General features: G+C 36.9%; 1 protein-coding gene across 1 annotated transcript in view; it reads right to left on the minus strand.

Moving 5' to 3' along the window:
• AspRS-m (aspartyl-tRNA synthetase, mitochondrial) overlaps positions 1 to 20,627 on the minus strand; it is a 191,080-nt gene that overhangs the window by 47,759 nt on the left and 122,694 nt on the right. Inside the window, exon 10 of the mRNA XM_090397050.1 lies at positions 18,486 to 18,593. Coding sequence (XP_090253176.1) covers positions 18,486 to 18,593 — 108 coding nt within the window. The remainder of the gene's footprint in view (positions 1 to 18,485; positions 18,594 to 20,627) is intronic.

Genomic DNA, 20,627 nt, shown 5'->3' on the forward strand with positions numbered 1-20,627 from the left:
AAAACTTTGAGCCTACTCATACTGCTAAATGCGCCATACTAATATTTTGGAGGTGGTAACAACATAAAAACATTTGGAGTGGCATCCCAAAGAGTTCTAAATTTAGGAACTTAAATTTAATTTTCCTAAGAGAGTGCTACATTTTCTGATTGTAAAGCCAAAATTTAATGGATACTACTAGTGCTATTAGTTAAGGTGCATATGGATTAAATAAATAAATAATCATGTTATTTTTATATGGAGCACAGTTCATTTCAAAAATGGCACTCTTGCTTAAGAAATCATACTGAGCACTAAATATATATTATATGTGTGTTTGTGTGTGTGTGTGTGTGTGTGTGTGTGTGTGTGTGTGTGTGTGTGTGTGTGTGTGTGTATTCTTGATCTTCTACTCGGTTTATCTCGGTTTAAAGTCATTTAAAATTTATTCTTAAAAAAAAAAAAAAAATATATATATATATATATATATATTTGCCATTATATATATATATATACACAAAGATTTGTATTCACATTTTGAACAGAATGAGGAGGGAATTCATCCAAGAAGTTTTACAATGAGCTACTTGATGAAAAAAAAATCAGAAAGGAAGATGTATAAGAGACAAAAAACCTTCCTGGGCATATATTAGTAGGAGAAATCAATTAGGATTTAGTAGTTATAGCATTTGCTTAAAACCAAAAATACAACTCTGTTCCAGGAAGAAATTATAATGAAGAAAACCTAAAATAGTAATATTGTAATCAACTGGTTCTGATTGAATCTGGTCTTCTGTAGTCAATCTATTAAAGCAAAGAGAATTCAGAAATAATTCAACATGCAACAATCAAATGAATACTTTATCAACTAATCTATGCATAATTCTTACAAGAGTTGATTTTATATGTCATTTGGTTGGGTCTGAATCCCACTGGGGACATAGAAGTTTGTGATTGTCTTTAGGTGGGAGATGAATTTCATTGCCTGATGTGAGACCACTGCTCCATTTATTGAATGTCTGAAGTGACTTTAGAAAATTCCACGTTTGGTCTCTAGAGTAAGGTTTCCAGATTATGCAAAAAATAAAAATTTTTTAAAAAATCTCTCACGATACTAATTTACCATAGGCTTACAGACTATCTTGCAGGTGGGAGTCACATAAAAAAAAAAAAGAATAATAAAATTTAGACGCCACTAAAAGATATTTTAGTCTCAAATTATAGTTAGTTATTCACATGTGATGCCATTTTGACAGCATATGCTCCCTCCCATATCTCACTGGGTTTTGGGAGTGAAGCCTTCTGCTAGAAGTGGTAGGATTGAGATGCCCTTTCCACAAAGAGTTAGTAGGACAATTACAAACATCCATGTCCCTGGCAGAATTCAAATCTGCAGGCTGGAGAGTGGATAAGATAATCGGCCAACCAGGCTGGCTACAAATTATAGAACAAAGGTAAATTTTATGGAGGTTTTTGTGGTTAAGAAGTTCAATCGAATTATTTTGATTTTGTGACCACATTTTTATTAGAAAATACTGTTTAAGTTAAGGGAGATTACATCCCATATAGTTTCTTAGCCGAATAAGAAACTCAAAGAGTTTCATGCCGAATATAGTAGAAACTATATATAAAGTTCGGCGATTCCAAGCGTAAGCAAATACCTGGATACTGCAGCAACTGACCCTAAAGGTAGGGCAAGCTGAGGCAACTCGTGTCAAAGGTGGAGCAAGCGCCGATCACTATTCTTGATATTTACCCATAATGTGAACTTAGCTCCTAGGAGCTGTATTATTGTTCGACATTATGAGAGAAGGTCACTACCCAGACCGGTTTCAACCTTTATTGAGGTCTCATCAGTGAGTAGGCAGACCTAATTAATATCAAGTTTGTAGCGAACAGAACTTACAACCCTTCTACGAGTTTTGCCATGAGGTGTCCTAATAAATTATTAGATATATGAAGAGCCAAAGGCTTCAATTCGGCGACATATAACTTGTTTAAGTTAAGGGATATAAGAATATCCCTTAACTTAAACAAGTTATATGTCGCCGAATTGAAGCCTTTGGCTCTTCATATATCTAGAAAATACTGTTTTTAAAACTAAACAAGTACTAAAAAAACAAACCCAACAAGTTTTGTTAGTCGTCAGACTAACATCTTCAGGAGTAAAGAGAACTAACAGTTTAAAGCACAAACTACAAGAAATTACGAAAAAACAAGTTCATTTGTTGGTATTATGAACATCAAAAAAGTTTTTTAAAAAATCGAATAACAGATCTATACAACTGTTAATACGTGTTAGCTGGAAACAATGCTATTTGATGTCGCGTTCTGTGGTTCACTTTCACTCTGTCCGAGGTCTGAACTGGGTAAATTTTTAATAAATGCTGACCAAACTTGATTTAAAATCAAACCTTAATTTTTGTTGCATTGCGTAGGAATTTTAATCATATTTGCTGCCTCTTTGAATTTTCCTGTGAAACAGATGAGTTTGATCCGCACATCAAACCAAAAATTTGGCTCTGCTGTGTGGATGATATCTTCATCATTTGGCCAGGAACAGCACTAGAACTGACTGCATTTAAAGACTATCTTAATAACTTACATCCTAACATAAAATTTACTCTTGAACTAGAAGAAAATAAAAAAAAAAACTTCCTTTCATAGACATCCTTATAGAAATAAATGAAAGAAAAAACAAATTATCATTTTCCATTTATAGAAAGCCGACAAACACAGGAAGATTCTTTCATACTACCTCACACCACCACCCCAAGCAAAAAATAGGCCTCATAAAAACCTTAAGGGATAAAGCATACAGCATCCCCAGTACAAAAGAAAAGTGGAAAGAAGAAATACGATACTTAACACAGATCCTACAACTGAATGGTTTCAAAACTAAGATAATTAAGAAAATTTTCAATACAGCACCTACAAGAAACTTAAATAAACAAGACTTCAAGAATGCAGTCAACCTTCCTTATATCAAGAATGTAACAGATAAATTAGCCAAACTTCTCTACAAGTACAACATAAAAGTGACTTTCCTACCACTTGAAAAAATATCAAAATCTCTTTATCCTCCGAAACCTCCACATCACCCAATGAAAAAACCAGGAGTTTATAATATTCACTGTTCCTGTGGCATCTGCTACGTAGGCCAGACGGGGAGATCGGGAGAAATCCACATGAGCGAACATCAAAAGGACGTATAGAAAAAGAGAGAACATAAGTCTGGTTTGGCATTTCACACAACTTCTACTGGTCATAATGCACTATGGGACAGAACAAACATGTCCTACATTGATAAAAACTATTTCACAAGAAAATTCAAAGAAGCAGATATGATTAAAATTACTATCAATGCAACAAAAATCAAGGTTTGATTGTAAATCAAGTTTGGTCAGCGTTTATTAAAAATTTACCCAGTTCAGACCTCGGACAGAGCGAAAGTGAACCACAGAATGTGACATCAAATAGCATTGTTTCCAGCTAACACGTATTAACGGTTGTATAGATCTGTTATTCGTTTTTTTAATGAACTTTTTTGATGGTCATAATACTATCAAATGAACTTCTTTTTTAGTAATTTCTTATAGTTTGTGCTTTAAACTGTTAGTTCTCTTTACCCCTGAAGATGTTAGTCTGACGACTAATGAAACTTGGCGGGTTTGTTTTTTAGTACTTGTTTAGTTTTAAAAACAGTATTTTTTAATAAAAATGTGGTCACAAAACCGAAATAATTTGATTAAAGGTAAATTCTATTACACAGCCATGTAGCACTGTTAAAGAATGCATGGATTTTTACCATATCTGTGTAATAGAATTTACAAATAAAATGTTTGTTTTACCTGCTTATTTGTATGAGGGACTATAACAAATACAGCACAGCCAGAAGTGAGAATTATATATATACAGGGTGTCCCAAAATTCACGCAAGATTTAAATTTAGCGCCATTTGTGTGGTAAAGTGTTGCAAACGAGAAAAAAAAGACAGCGTGACAGCTGACAGTTCAGGGTTTTTAAAAATGGAGCGCTACACGAAAGAACAACGCATTTTCATTGTTGAGCAATATTTTAAAAATAATGAAGGTTTGGCAGCTACAGTTCGCAATTTTCGTACAAAATATGGTCAGAATAGTGATTTAACTTCAACTGTGAAAAGATTAATTAAAAAATTCAAGGAAACTGGATCAATTAGTGAGCATATACACTCTGGCCGTCCTTCAACAGAAAACATCGAAGCAGTTCGTGAGAGTGTTGCTGAGAGTCCAGGAACATCAATTCGGCACCGTGGTCTTGAATTGGGCATTTCAAGAAGCTCTCTACAGCATATTCTCATGAAAGATTTGTATTTTTATGCTTACAAAGTTCAATTGACTCAAGAACTGAAGCCTACTGGCCACGCACAGCGAAGAGAGTTCGTTGAATGGATTATGGAACAACAACAAGTGGATGCTTATTTTTCGAACAAAATCATCTTCAGCGATGAGGCTCATTTTCATCTTGATGGCTTCGTTAATCGACAAAATTGTCGCATTTGGGGTTCAGAAATCCACAAGTGATTGTTGAGAAACAAATGCATCCACAACATGTCACTGTTTGGTGCGGATTTTGGGCTGGAGGCATCATCGGTTCATTCTTCTTTGAAAATGCAGCTGGTAAGGCAATAACAGTTAATGGTGCTCGCTATCGCGACATGATAATCCAGTGTTTCGTGCCTAAATTGCAAGATATGGATGTGGACAACATGTGGTTTCAACAAGACGGTGCCACATGCCATACAGCCCGAGAAACAATTCAATTACTGCATGAGTCATTTCCTGGTCGTGTAATTTCCCGTTTTGGTGATCAGAATTGGCTGCCCAGATCAACTTAACAGCGTTGGACTTTTTTCTTTGAGGTTTTTTGAAGTCTAAGGTTTATAGCCAACAAGCCCACGACCGCCCACGCCTTGAAGGAGGAAATTGAGCGATGTATCAACGAAATTCAGCCACATTTATGCAAAACGGTCATGGAAAATTTTGACAAAAGAGTGTGTATGTGCCAGCAAAGCCGTGGAGGCCATTTACCCGATATGCTATTCCATGCATGACCCTACTGTATACTTTATGAATCAATAAGAAATTATAATTTTTAATTAAAAACCTGTGTTTTCTATCAAAATTACTTCTTGCGTGAATTTTGGGACACCCTGTATATATATATACACCCTCCCCCTACACACACACACACACACACACACAAAGGTTGCAAGACATATAACACATTGGTGATATGTATGGGGAAGAGTTTAAGGAGAAAGAAGGAATCTATTAATCTATTTCAATAAGGACCAGAAGCTGCTAGTGTTCTTATATTCTCATAAGGTAAGTGGAGAATGATGGTGGCCAATTCAGCAGTAATCAATTAATTAGACTGCCCTTTTCTGGATAGCATCAAGAATTCTTAGAGAAGTTTTTGGTACACTACCTACACCAAATGTGTAAGTGGCATTCCCAATTTGGCAGATTCAGGAATCCTAGGAATTGAAAAATTTGAATTCAAATCTCATCTAAGATGTGAGAATTCATTATAAGAGCTTTCATATAAAAGTAAAGTAGCCAGTCTTACATGAAAATAGTGGGATGCTCTCTCCAGCAACTTGTGTTCGCCACCCCCATCTATACAAAAAATCTGCAACCTTGATTTGGTCAAACGGTTAGTGAGTGTGTAACTATTCCCAATCAAGAAGTTGAGGGTATGAATCCTGCCATGGACATGCATTTTGTCGATATTTTTAGGTGAGAGATAAATTTCATCACCAGTATGAGACCACTGCCCATCTTACTTGAAATTTTTTTCCCCTTTAACTTTGCACTAAAAACAGTGTTATGTACTACAGTTCCACAAGTAGGACCAGAAAAAGACTTCGCTATTTCAAAAGCCTAGGCCCCAAACAATATCCTGTGCCATCCAATCATAGACCTGGGAATTTAGAAGTCATTCCCAGTAAGTCCTCCATACTGCAAGTATGCTCTGCGAGGCTACAAAGAGAGTATCTTGTAATCAGCCTGAGAGACTCCAAAACCTTAGGAAGTCCATATGATTCTGCTGACACCATACACCTTTAAAAGATACAGTTTCAGAGATAAATTTTGGTATGATGTGTAGTTCGTCCTGAAATAGCCAATTCTTGGTTTTGAGCACAGTAGGCAGCATTCTCATGATGAGGGTAGTGAGGGTCACTCAGCACCCACATCTTGTATGTCAATAATGACTAACTCATCTAGTCTCTTTACTATAATGTCAGGCTTCCTTAATCCAATGATAATCTTATAGTTGGGTTCTAATGCTGTTATCCAACTTTTGTTCTTCAACCTATTCTCTATAACCATGCACTCCATAATAATGCACTCCATGTGTGTAATAACAACACTGAGCAACATGAGCCAAAGTTTTTATATTCTGACAGCCTGTTCTGGAGTTCTTGTCATCACTTATTTCCCAAGTTGTACAAATTAAAGAGTTGGCAGAGCGTTGATTCTTGTCTTAATTAAATCTATATATATATATTCAAAACCAGGTAGGAAGTGAGTTCCATCCTTGATCCATTGATGCTGAGATGAAACACACTTAGATTCTTGTAATGCAGCTCCATTATTCAGCTGAGGCAGTTGTAATCAGTGTCTTTCTATCAAGCACCAATCCAGAGGAATGTCGATAATCCTTCTTAATACATGAAGTCCTAGAGGCAGCAGGACATACTTCTGAAGTGGAGAGAGAAAGTTTCTGTAATCTGGACAGATGTAATCTAGGCACTAACCATCACAACTATACAAATGCAAGACCTCCATGGTTTATAGTGGCGCATTGTAAGGAAGATATAACCACTAACAAATTGCTGAGCAAACTGGTACATCTATCAAGTATAGCAGAGAGAGACTTTACCTAGGACTAATCTATGGTAGAGTCCAGGAAGAAGGAAATAATTCAGAGCCTCTGTTGAGTTTAAGTGAAGCTTTATTATTATTACGGGTATCTCCATGGAGTCAGTAGACTCATCACGGGAGACCCAAACTAGCAAAACAATATCTGTCATATCTCTTCTTGAATTCATTTACAGAAGAGGAGCTCACAACTAAGTCAGGCAATGAATTCCACTCACTCACCACCCTCCAGGCAAAAAACCTTGTTCTGACACCTTTAACCACACTCTTCTTTAATTTCCAGAGATGACCTCTTGTTCTTCCATCACTATCACACAGCTGAAACATTTCCCCTGCATCAATCCTATAAAAATCTTTTAGTAATTTGAATGTTTCTATCATATCCCCTTTTCTTCGCCTATCAACCAATCTCTGCAATCCACAAGCTCTCAATCTATCAACGTAGGGAGCATTTTTTATATCACTCACCAACTTGGTCACTCTTCTCTGAACCCTCTCCACAGCCTCCTCATCTCCAAGGAATCCAGGTGACCAGACCTGAGCACAGTAATCCAAATGTGGAAGTATCAATGCTTTATAAAGGGGAATAATAACCTCTTTATCTCTGGATGTCAGTGTGTTCCTCAACAACTAAGTAATCCTATGTGCAATCTTGGACACCTTAGCAATGTGTCCTCTGAACTTCATCTCCCTATCTACCAATACCCCTAAGTCCCTAGCCTCATCAATCTTTTAGAGTACCTTTCCATCGATGTAGTACACAGCTGGTAATCTTTTAATCCCAAAATGCATGACTTTACACTTTTCCACATTGAACTGACATCCATTTTCTTTTGCCCATTTTACCAGCTTATTTAAATCCTCCTGCAAACTTTCAACATCAGCTTGATTTTTTATTGCACTACACAACTTTGCATCATCAGCAAACTGAATATCTCCCTTTAAGCCGTTTCCTATATCATTTATATACAAATTAAACAACATTGGCCCAAGCACAGAGCCCTGAAGCACACCACTGGTCACCTGCCTCATTCTGGATTCGGCTCCTCCATACACCACCTTATGGTATCTCTCCCTGAGCCATTCTCCTATCCATATCACCAATTTAATATCCATTCCCATCTGCTCCAATTTGCGTAACAGTGTTCTATGGGGTATCCTGTCAAAAGCCTTAGCAAAATCCAGAAGTACCACTGTATAGCCAGTTCCTTTGTCCAACTCAGATGTTATTCTATTATGAATAGTTAATAGATTGCTAAGGCAGGATCTACCTTTAACAAAACCATGTTGGCCTCTATAGGGTATCATATCCTGATCCACCCATTCTTGAATTTTGTCTTTAACCAACTTTTCCAATACTTTTACCACTACTCCTGAGATGGTGAATGGTCTGTAATTTAACACCGCAGTTTTAGAGCCACCCTTATGCAAAGGAACCACTTTGCCTAACTTCCACTCCCTAGGGACCATACCAGAGTTCAAACTTAAATTAAATATCCAAGTAAGAGGGGTTGACAATTCATTTGCACATTCACGCAACACCCGAGCTGATATTCCATCTAAGCCTACCGCAGTGTTTGCATTTAAGTTTTGCAATATATTTAATACCTCTGATTCTTTAGCTTCAATTCTCACATTAGATATTGCTACAGGTATAGAGATATCCTCACTTGGGTGATAGACTTTTGAAAAGTGATCACTCAGTAACTCGACTATTACATCTGATTTTGTCACCTCAATACCATCAGCACCCACTAAGGTTATCCTTCCGAAGTCATTCTTCCTCTTACTTGCCACATAGCGGAAGAACTCTTTGGGATTACCCTTGATCTCTTTGGCTAAGGTCTTCTCATAATCTGATTTAGCTTTTCTTACTATGCTGGTAACCTTCCTAGCTTGAGCCTTGTACTGCTCATGGGTGTCCTGATCGCCTTTCTCCTTGTAAATTCTCCATAACATTTTCTTTTTTTGCAGTTCAAGCTTGATACTACTGCTCATCCATCTAATGCCTGCCTTGTTTGACCTCCTGACCATGGGGACACAATCTGATATTGCTTTCTTCAGATACCCGCTGATTTTATCCCAAGCACTGCTAACATCTTTCCCTTGCAATATGTTCTGCCATGGGATGGCTGCAAGCTCACTCCAAAGCTTGTTATAATTGCCTAACCTGTAGTTTCCGTACATACCCCTTCTTAATAGAAAAATCCACAGATTTTGCAACCTCCCAAGTCAATACCACATGATCGCTTTCACCAACTGGAGGTAACGAGGACACCTTACTTATGCATATAACCTCTGAACCAATAACCAGGTCCAACACTCTCACACCACGTGTCCCTTCAGTTATGTGCTGTTTCAAGTAATTATCTCGTAGAAGATGTATGAACTCCATTTCCTTTTTGCTACGTGATATTTCCTCCTTCCAATTGATATCACCATAATTAAAATCCCCCATAATAATCACTAAGCCTTCACTCATTGCACTAAGTTGCTGATGCATGAATTCAATATCTCCCCACGTACTCCCTAGCCTATAGCAGCATCCAACTGTACATTTGGTTGCGTTGGTCACTATTTCGCACCAGACTGCCTCAAATGAACTCTCATTCACATGTCTATCATCATGATATACTACTTTCTTTTTGGCTGCAACACATCAGCTATCATCAACAGTACTACTCCTCCTCCTGTTCTATCTTCTCTATCCTCCCTGAAAATACTGTACCCATCACATTCAATTCCAGTGACCACATCTTCTGCTGACAGCCAAGTTTCACTAATGCCTACAACTTTTGGTGAGATTTCACTGACTAATGCCAAAAATTCTTCTCTCTTATTTCGAATGCTTTTAGCATTGGTATACAAAATTTTCAGATCGGCTTTAGAACTGATATATAAGTCACTAACTACCATAGTTCTATGCCGATTTTTATCCCCTCTCTTCTGCAATTTATTCTGCCTATAAGGATCAATAAATACACAATCAGTGCTAAAGTTTCTCTCTATTACACTCGACCTTTTCAATATTAGTTTCCCTGCCCAATAACTTCGACCTGTTCAGAAAACAATAACTTCTTCAATCGCTTATGTCCTTCCATGTTAAGATGCAGTCCATCTCTAGCATACACAACTGCCTTTTTCCTTCAAACACACTCCAAACATCAACAAACTCCAGACCTCTTTTTTTGCACATTCTTGCAATCATATCATTCATTATCATTGCTCGTCTACTTAACTCGTAATTGTCAAAACGAGGCAGCACACACACCATCCTCCCATTGACACTTTTCCTCTTCACAATATCTAATAATGTTCTTAAATCTTTTCCTACCCGATTTATACTACCTCTCAGGTCATTCGTACCCATAACTATCATCTTGTCTGCTTCATGCCCTCTCTTTATTGCTAAAGCCACTCTTTCTATTGTCCCATCAGCCAAGCACTCCTCATGCATACCACTCTCCATACCCTTAATCACAGAATCACCATATGTTTTACCACTCTTAACTTCATTCAAGTCCACACTCATGGACTCATTCTCTACACTATTCAGCATGACTCTCCCAGCTTCATTACTCAACTCTCTATTACTTACCCCCCCACTCTCACTACATCTCATTTCTTCTAGGCCACTTGTGGTTTTATTTTGTTGACTCCCAAACACTCCCATACTATTTATTACTGAATCATTCACCAAAGACTCACCCATATGTAATCCTGTTCTAGTTACTTCAGCTAAAGTAATCTCTATAGTCCTAATTTCTCTGTTTAACATTAAACTCAGCTTTAACTTCCAGTATCTCCTTACCGATCACTTCCTCATGAAGAAGATGAAGGTCATTTTTCATTTTCATAAACTCCCGCCGAAGTTCTTCCGCTACGGTCCCGATGTCAGCTTCCATTCCTAAACACTCCAGCCTATCCCGACACTTCTCACATACGTCGACATTTTCGTTCTTCTCATTTTGCCAGACCGACCACAGATCCTTCACATTTTTCGGCGTATACATGTAGCAGTTTCCGCAACGCATCCATTGCGAAAAATCTAACGCTGAGCCAGCCTTTCGTGTAGTAGGAGAAGTCCTGCGCGCCGCTGACGTACGTTTCTTGTTGGACGCCATCTTTACACGTTGATATAGGGAAACAAATGGCAGTGAAAACACAATATATACAACACAGTTCTAAACAATAATACCACTGAAGGACACTTGTATCTAACCAATGCACAACTGCAGCACAATTTGTGACAAAAAGCCACACTATATTTAACTTTAAATTTTTTATTAAATTTTTATGGAGAGAAGAGAGAAAAGATAGGAAAGAGGTAATGGCCTGTCAGGGAGTAGAGAACATCCAAGTATCCCCCCCCCCCCATTCTTTTGGAACCAAGATAGAATGGTTTAATATGGTAAGATTTTAATCATTACGAGGGTGGTCTGAAAAGTTCTCGGCCTAACAATGAAAAAACGAATTTATAATTTCAAAATTATTTTTATTTTTCAACATAATCTCCCTTAAGACAAATACATTTATTCCAGCGATGCTCCAGCGCTATTATCTTGTCCCTGTAGTAATTCTCAGTAAGATCTGCAAAATATCCCTCTACAGTTGCAATTACCTCTTGATTAGAAGAAAAATGCTGACCAACGAGGAAGAGTTTTAGTTTTGGGAAGAGATAGAAGTCAAGAATTAGAAGAAAAATGCTGACCAGTGAGGAAGAGTTTTAGTTTTGGGAAGAGATAGAAGTCAAGAGGAGCCAAATGTGGAGAATAGGGTGGATGTTCCAACAATTCATAGTGCAGATCCCTTAATTTTCCCATTGCCAAAACACCTTTGTGGATAGGTGCATTGTCCTGATGAAAGATGATTTTTTTCTTCTGCAAACCGGGTTCTTTTCTCATGAATTTTTTCGTCTAGTCTGGTTAAAAGATCAGAATAATATTCCCCGGAATATTGAGACATATAACAAACAATAATACTGTCACTGTGATCAAATTAAACCTCCATCAAAAACCAATTTCAGCAAATAAGACAAATTCAAGCCAAATACTCTAAACATGCCAATCTCTACAGAAAAAATTTGCTTTCACATCCATTTCCATGGCATAAATTATGACTATTAATCACTCACAGACATCCAGACCAGACTTTTAACTTTTGAAAGAAATCCAGACTTCAACAACACCAACTAAGTCCATCTTCAATATCCAAATTACTTCATGATTCCTTTTGCCACAAAGGTACCAAGTGGAGTGATCTCCAGAACCACTACTCTTCCTTTCCATGGTCTGCTTATCACTCTACTCTGACCCCAACACTTGCTCTGAGCAAATCACTGAAATTATCCTCATTGATATGATCTTAATCCCTCATTCAACCTAAAATTCTTTTCATTTTTCAAGTCTTTGTTCAATAAAGATGTTGCAAAGTGGTAAGATGTGATAATCTGAGTTGTTTGCTTCTTTTTTTTGGTCAACTACACATGGCTTGCAACAAGAACCAAACTTCGTACTCAGTCTATGCTGAAGAATGCAATAAATGCAAAACAACCAACAGCAAATCTAAATTTTTCTTCACAGAGGCCAACAGTAAACAAACTTGCCTCTTGTTTAAATGGAAACCATGCTTCTGGTCTATTGCAAAAGCTATCAGATGCAACTTCTGCTCACTTGCACTTCCACCCTCCTCTCTCTTTATCATTCAGATGATGCTTCTGTTACAGCACCTAAAGATAAAGCTAACCTCCTGTCATCACTCTTCTAAAATTCCTGCATAGTTGTGCAATGCAAACTACCTCCTACCATATCGAAAATGGAGCAACATTATGACTCCTGTAGTTTTTTGGCAAAAAAACACATCAGAAGAATACTAAACAAAAAAGTCTTTTAAAATCTCTGTAATTTACTCAAATGTTTTTTATACTCAGCTGACACTTCTCCAGCTGCATGGAAGCAAGCATAATATATACAACATATTCAAAAGAAAGGAGATAAAAGACTACTATTACCTCATTCCTCTCCAAAATAATGAAGAAACTCAACAAATAATCAACTTCACCACTACTTGAGGCCTACCAGTAAATCAGTGACCACCAGTATGAATTCTGCCATTTAATATCCAAAAGCAACCTCTTAGCCTACATCCTATTCTATCCTTCTCATCTGTCCCTTATGATGGGTTGAGCCCTCCTAACGAAGGGCTTACAATGAATTAATGTAGCCGATACGTCACTCCTCTGTTGCATCCCCCTAAGGGCAATATTTATGACGGTAATCTGTGTGTGTTCATGGGATCGATTTGCCTGTTATTAGGGACCAAAAATCCCAGTTTCTGGGTGAAAAACCCCCTACCTCTATACGAGACCAACTAACTCACTTTTCGCTGAAAAAGACCATATAGAGGTTTCTCACGTCACTGATGGAAATCGAACCCGGGTCTTTCCAACCAAAGGGCTTCATCTATATCGACTGAACTATGGAGGCTCTTTTAGCCTACATCATGCACAACAAACTGCCTTCCTTTGGGCTACCTGTCACCCTCTGTAAATGAATAGCCAGCTTTCTCTCTGGTCATTTACTGTGTATGTGATGGTAAATGGTATCCTCTTTTCAAGTTTCACCACGATGCAAGAGCACTTCAGGGTTCTGTTCTATCACTCACCCTCTTTCTTATACTCAATCACCGCTTATCCTATCCATAGCTGCTGATAGTACACCCTTCATATTACTCTTTCGAAAAACCATGCAAAGCTGAGACATCCCAAGCTTCGCAATCAACTTCAACAATATCTTAAATACTGATCTCCATGTTATCCTTCAATGGGGATGAGGATAATCTCGTCGCTTTCAATGCCACCAAAATGTAGCTAACAAAAGGGATCTCAGTTCACCTGTCCTTATCCTCAGTAATACTCGAATCATCAGACATGATCATCTCTCTTTTTCTCCCTCCATCCTTAGGCTGATGTTTACTTCTAGCCTATCCTAGCATAAATGGACACATTAATATCATATCTTCCTCTATTATTAAACGTACTAGTTTCACCAAACTTTAGCTGTTGGCATCTTCAGGGTACAAGCACTTAGGTTTAAAAACATTACACAAATATGAATAATTGTAAAATTCTAACGATTATAGTTGCCAACTGAAATAGCATTGAACTTGAGTGATACACGTATCGCATGTACATGATTAACTAGTTGTTGCTAAGGAACGTTCTGTTTGCATTGAAGTTCATTTCCTGTGTGTAAAGAGATCTAATTAGGGTTTTCCATATATCTGGGAGTATTAAATCTTGGTTCCTGTTAAGGTTAACAACAGAGCAAGCAACTGTAGCTGCTTCTTTAAACATCTGGGAGTGGTAATCTTCTTCTATGTAAGGGGAACAGCTTTTATCCCACTCAATGACATGGTTAGTTATAGAAAAATGAGATGACAGGCCTGATATGTCTTGTCTGTTGTTTTTTGACGTAACCAATGTGCTCCTTCTGTCTCATTTAGAGGCTTCTTGATGTCTGCCCGATGTAACTTGAACCACATGAGCATGGAATATTGTAAACTCCAGCATATTTATAGAAAGGATGGTTATCTTTTGGAGATCTTAGTAGTTTAAGAATTGTTTCTATAGGTTTGAATGTCATTCTTATTTTGTGTGGTTTGAGGAGACTAGCTAGCTTGTTGGAGATGCCACTCACATACGGAATTGCGATAGTTTTGATATATTGAGTATCCTCTCGCTCTCTTTGTGGTGGTTCAGAGAAAAAAGGATTTTGTTGATGAGTCTTCGTGGGTAGCTGTTCAAGTAAAGATTATTAGATATCAATGTTAACTCATCTTGAAGGTCCTTATTATCGGTTGCGATGCAGACAGCTCTTTTCTTTAACATGTGTACTACACTGAGTTTGTGAGAAATATGGTCATTGCCTAAATTCAAACTATTTTTCTTGGAAGAATACGATTTATTAACAATTAACTGGCTTGGCAATGGGCAGTCCACTTTCACCTTCTTGTGCTGACCTATTTATGGAAAATAAAACAGGTCAGCACAACCTCGAAAATAAAATCCCATCTCAAATAATTCCTAAACCAACAATTTGATGGAGTGGATGACATCTTCATTGTATGGAACCACAAAAAGGATGACCTACTTGACTCCCTCAATAAGATCAACTCCTTTCATCATTCTATTAAATTTACTCTGGAACTTGAAAGAGGCAAACAACTGCCGTTCTTAGATATCTTAATTAAGAAGCAAATTAACGACCATATAAACCTATCAGAGAACACTTGTTTTGCTAATCTTTCTTCGCCCATTCTGTTTAAGTAACCATACTACCTGAGATTAGCTCTGCTAACGCATTCCTGGCAATGACAAGTTCTTTCCTAATATCGTTGTTTTTAATATGATATTGCCATTGATGCCATCTGTTCACGCCTATAATCTTTCTCAGGACTCTCATATCTGCGGTCTCTAGTCTTTGGTCAAGTGTTTCACTTCTGACCCAGCTCTCAGATCCATAAGTTAAAACTGGTTTGAACACTGTCTTGTATACAGCTAATTTAGTGTTCCGACTAATTTCTCTCTTATTCCATATGAATTTATTCAATTGACTTCCTACCATTTGGGCTTTGCTGATTCTGTTGTCTATTTCTATATTTAATTTACCATCTTCAGTAAAAATCGTGCCTAAGTAACTGAAATGTTTTACTTGTTCCACAGGTTCTCCATTCACAACATAATTCACATTTTCAATGGTTCTGTCTATTTTCATTGTCTTTGTCTTTTTATTGCTGACCTTCATACCATATCTATTACAACAGTTATTCAATTTAGTCAGAGAATCTTGCAAACTTGTAGCAGATTTATTTAGAAGTATAACATCATCCACATAAAGCAAAGAGCTGACATTAACATCTCCAATTTTGATATCATGTTTAATACCACTTTCCTTCATAATGTGATCCATATAAATAATGAATCACAGAGGGATAATGTACATCCTTGTCTTACACCAGATTTAACATTAAACCATCTTCCTGTACTTCCTTCAATTCTAACTGCTGACTTACAACTCAAATAAAGACTAAGTATTGCTTCATATAATGCCCCATTCACACCATATAATTGCAGTGTATTGAATAGCTTCTCTCTTGGCACCTTGTCATATGCCTTTTCCAAATCGACAAAACTTAAATACAGATCTTTGTTATATTCCCATGCTTTCTCGACTATTTGTCGTAAAGTGAAGATCTGATCCTGACAGCCTCTATTTGGCCTGAATCCAGCTTGTTCTTCACCAAGCTTTTCTTCCACCATTCTTCTCAATCGTTTCTCAAGTATACTTGCATAGATCTTGCCAGGAACGCTCAGCAGGGAAATACCTGTGTAATTCTCATTCAGTTTTATTTCCCTTTTTATATATGAGTACTATGAGAGCTCTACTCCAATCATCAGGAATTTGTCCCTCTGTCCAGGCTTTCTGAACTATGCAGTGCCGCCACTGTAAGACTCTTATACCACCATACTTCAGCATTTCTGGTCGAATATCATCTACTCCTTCTGCATTACCTCAAACTTGGCCTCTCTTCTGGATCTGGCATCTACTAATGAGACCTCAATAAATGTCAAAACTGGTCTGGTTTTGATCTTTATTGAGTCCTTTATTTGACCTTTATATAGTGGCCCTTCCTATAATGTATAACATTACACACAGCTGAAAGTATGTGTGATTTGCATTATGGAATACTAAGGTAATTAATGTGAAGTCATTAGCCTCTATATACAAGTATCCTCACTGTGAAGATACTTCACATGTAAACTTTGTTTGCTTACACTTGGATAAAGAATTAAATAAGAATATAATTTCTTGGTAATAACTTTAATTTAATTATAACCAAGTGAAAAAACCTTTCTACGATTCAGCAACCTCTTACAGATGCACTGTTTCAGCTGTGTCTCTTCTACAAGTACTTCCATGGTTGGTCAATGCTCCACTGAACTGGCAGCCATTTTTCCTCTGCTTATGGAGTACTACTCTAATCATCTGGAATTTAACCTTGTGTCCAGACACTCTAAATTAGGAAGTGTAGCTACTATAAAAATTTTTATACCTCTATATCTGAACATTTCTCAATGAATCCACTCCAGCTGCCTTCCAGAGTTCAGGTTTTTGATGGTGTTTTCAACCTTTATTATTAATATGTACTCCTGATTGCATTTGTCTTGAATATTTTCTAGAGAGAATGTTTTCTTGAATATTTTCTTTTCTATCACTCTTGTTTAACAATATTTTAAATTTATTACTCCAGACATTCAGAATATCTTTATCCTCAGTTTTTACATGAGCTTTATTAAGTATGCTTATTTTTACAGCACTCATTTGACTTAATCCAAGCTTTTTAATAGTCTTCTGGACATACCGCCTCCGTAGCGCAATTGGAAGAACGACGGTACATTGCGCCCTTCGATTGGAATAGGCCTAAGTTCGATTCTCGTCATGACGGGAGGAATCTTTATCTGGTCGATTTCAATCGATGGTGAGTTAGCCGATCTCATACGGAGGTAGCAGGGTTTTTTCTCCCGGAAACTCAGGTTTTTCATCCCGCACACATACAAATCGGCCCTTCAGAACACACGCAATTTACAGACAAAAAATTACTATTTGTGGTGGTGTTGGAGGTGGGCGGTAGATGGCGTTGATTCGTAGTAGAGGTAAGGTGTAGAGACAGTTGAAGATGTCCTCCCGCGATGAGTCTTCGGACTCCTTGGAGGTATCAGGAATAATAATAATAATAATAATTTTGCCACATTTGTGACATATATCTTCTATATACTTATGCTTACCAAAGCCTGTCCATGACTTGTTTAGCCACTGTTACACATGTAGTGTTTGTTATATTTTTCTATGTGTCTTCTCAAGGCACTTGTTGCTTTATTGTGAGGAAGTTTCAATATGATTTCTTCTTTATCTAGATTGCCTCTTTAATTTCTTGAGTCCACCACATAAATTTGCTTATACTTACACACTACTTCTTCACATGCTCCTCTGACTGAATTAATCAATGTTTTCTTCAGTATTTGCCAATAAGTCTATAGAGTTTGCAATTATGCTTCACTGAAGTGCTTTATTAAAGGGATCTGTGTACGTCTTATGATCATCAACATGGAGCAATAGCCTGGCCAATGCACTACTTTTGCAGGAAAAGTTTGTATAAAAATATGGGCATCACTTACATATCAGTGAAGTTTAGTAAGTAATGTCAGTCTACACCTTTAAGGATTGACATTACCCACAAAACTGCATAGCTTAAATATGTATACAACATTTAACACTATAACATGAGAATAGTATGGTCTAAATGAAAATTTAGTTACCACTTCCAAAAAATTTTATTAGGTCAGCACATCAATGGACAATTTTAATATCACATATTTCTATAATGTAGTAGTATGGAAAAAATGTCTAACTGTTCCCTTCCTCTAATTTTGTAATAAAACCATGAGAAATGTCATTTACATACATAATAGATGAAATGTTAATTAGTTCATAAATCCGAGATATTCAAAATACTTACTGACCCCTTAGGTACTACAATGGCATAAATATTTGTGCCAGGTTCAGCAAGAACTTTGTCAAATATGACAACACCCATTTTCTTTAGTAAATCGGTTACACAATTCAACTGAAAAAATAAAGCAACAGAAAGATTAACAAATAAATTGATCACATATTACTCTGCAACTTGAAAAGAATTTATTTTAACCTTGTTATAACATTAATGTGCAATAATTGTACATATAGTTAGTGCATGCAAAGTACACTGGGGGGTGGGGTGACTTACCTAGATTCTTATTTTATTTTGCAGGATATCAATGACAGTATCATATTAAAAATGAGGATATTACAGAAAGAACTTGATGTTGTTGGCATTCAGGAATGTGTTAGAAGAGCTAATCTCAGGTGGCATGGTCACTTAAACAGAATGGAAGAGGCAAGGTTAGTTAGCAAAACAAGTACGTTTTACAGAATGGCAGGAAAAAGACCCAGAGGAGGACCAAGGCATAGGTAAACTGATACAGTAAGATGTGCCTTGGAAGAGAGAAATATAACATCTGATAATATTAGGCGTGTGACAGATAACAGATTAATTTGGAGGAGAATTTTTGATAGGAAGGTTAGTAATGATCTAATTTTTTCATATAGCACTATCATAATATCTTGTATATTCCATGAGGTACACATCAGGAATTTTATGATGGATATGAATCATCTAAACTATCATGTTTATTCACTGAATACTGTCCTACATGGGAAGTTATCTTATTCGAAGGTGACAGAGTAGTAAAAAAAACAAGTATTTCAAATTTATAAAATTATACATAACCCAAATCACCATAACTTATTCTAAAAGTATATTGCAATGCGGATTTTATAAAGCTAGAAAAAATTCTCTCTACAAATATGCCATTGTTTCCTCTCACTCTTACAGGTAGTTCCTAACTTAACCAATTAATTTGTTCCTAGTGTGTACTCATAAAGTAAAGCAGGAATTTATTTGCTATAGAAGTAATGTTAAAAACAGAGGTTACGTTTCTGACCACAGTAATGTTAAATAACAGCCAACAAAACAATAGTTTTGCATATACATAGGATAACAGATATCAATGGAATAAAATATCATGGATGAAATTAAAAGGAGCACGATGCTTGGGTGAAAAGCATTTGGAAAATTACATTCAATATTCAAAAGCCAACTACCATTGTGCCTGAAGAGAAAAGTTTTTAACCAGTGTATTCTTCCTATACTGACATATGGCTGTGAAACATGGACACTGCATGCAAAGGAAATTCAAAAATTAAGAACAACACAATTTAGTATGGAAAGAAGTATGCTTGGTATCACAAGATTGTATCACAAAAGGAATACATGGATAAGAAACCAAATCAAAGTCTCTTACATCATAGGAAGAGTGAACCATCTGAAGTGGCAATGGGCTGGGCATATTGCTCAAAGACAAAATCAGTGATGGACAAAAGAAGTATTGGATTGGATTCCACAAGAGGAAAAACGACTACGACGCCGACCTAAATCACGGTGGATTGATGATATAATCAGATTTGCAGGAGTGACATGGAAAAGAAGAGCCGTGGACAGAGAGTCTTGGAGTAATTTTGGAAAGGCCTTCATTCAGCAGTGGATCGACAATGGCTGATGATGATGAAAACAATAGTTAAATAGTTAAAGTATTAAGCTAGTGGTAATAGCTTAAATAAAGTAAAGTCACATTGCCATCTTCAGGAACATAAAAATATGGTATGTGCATACAAGCACTAACAAAAGCAAATGAGGAAGAAGGCAAGAAACTAATATTGTTCCTAAAGTCCTAGAGAGAGAAAGCCTTAAACTACGCCACACAAAAACCCACTATTTGGCTTCGATACATGGATGATGTGTTCGCTATTTGGCCACATGGTTCAGATACACTCCACTCCTTCCTAACACACTTAAACAACCAACACCCCAGAGTCCAGTTCACTTTAGAAAAAGAGGAAAACAACACCCTCCCCTTCCTAGACACTTTAATCACTCGCCAGCTTGACGGATCTTCGATTTTCTCTATTTACAGAAAACCCACCATACAGGCATATACATTCACTAGCAAACCCCCCTCCCCCACAACAATGCGGGGTTATAAAAACACTATATAACAGGGCA

Source organism: Typopeltis vanoorti, chromosome 8 (assembly GCF_054136105.1).
Source record: "Typopeltis vanoorti isolate ZY-2024b chromosome 8, IOZ_Tvanoo_1.0, whole genome shotgun sequence".
NCBI classification, from domain to species: domain Eukaryota; kingdom Metazoa; phylum Arthropoda; class Arachnida; order Uropygi; family Thelyphonidae; genus Typopeltis; species Typopeltis vanoorti.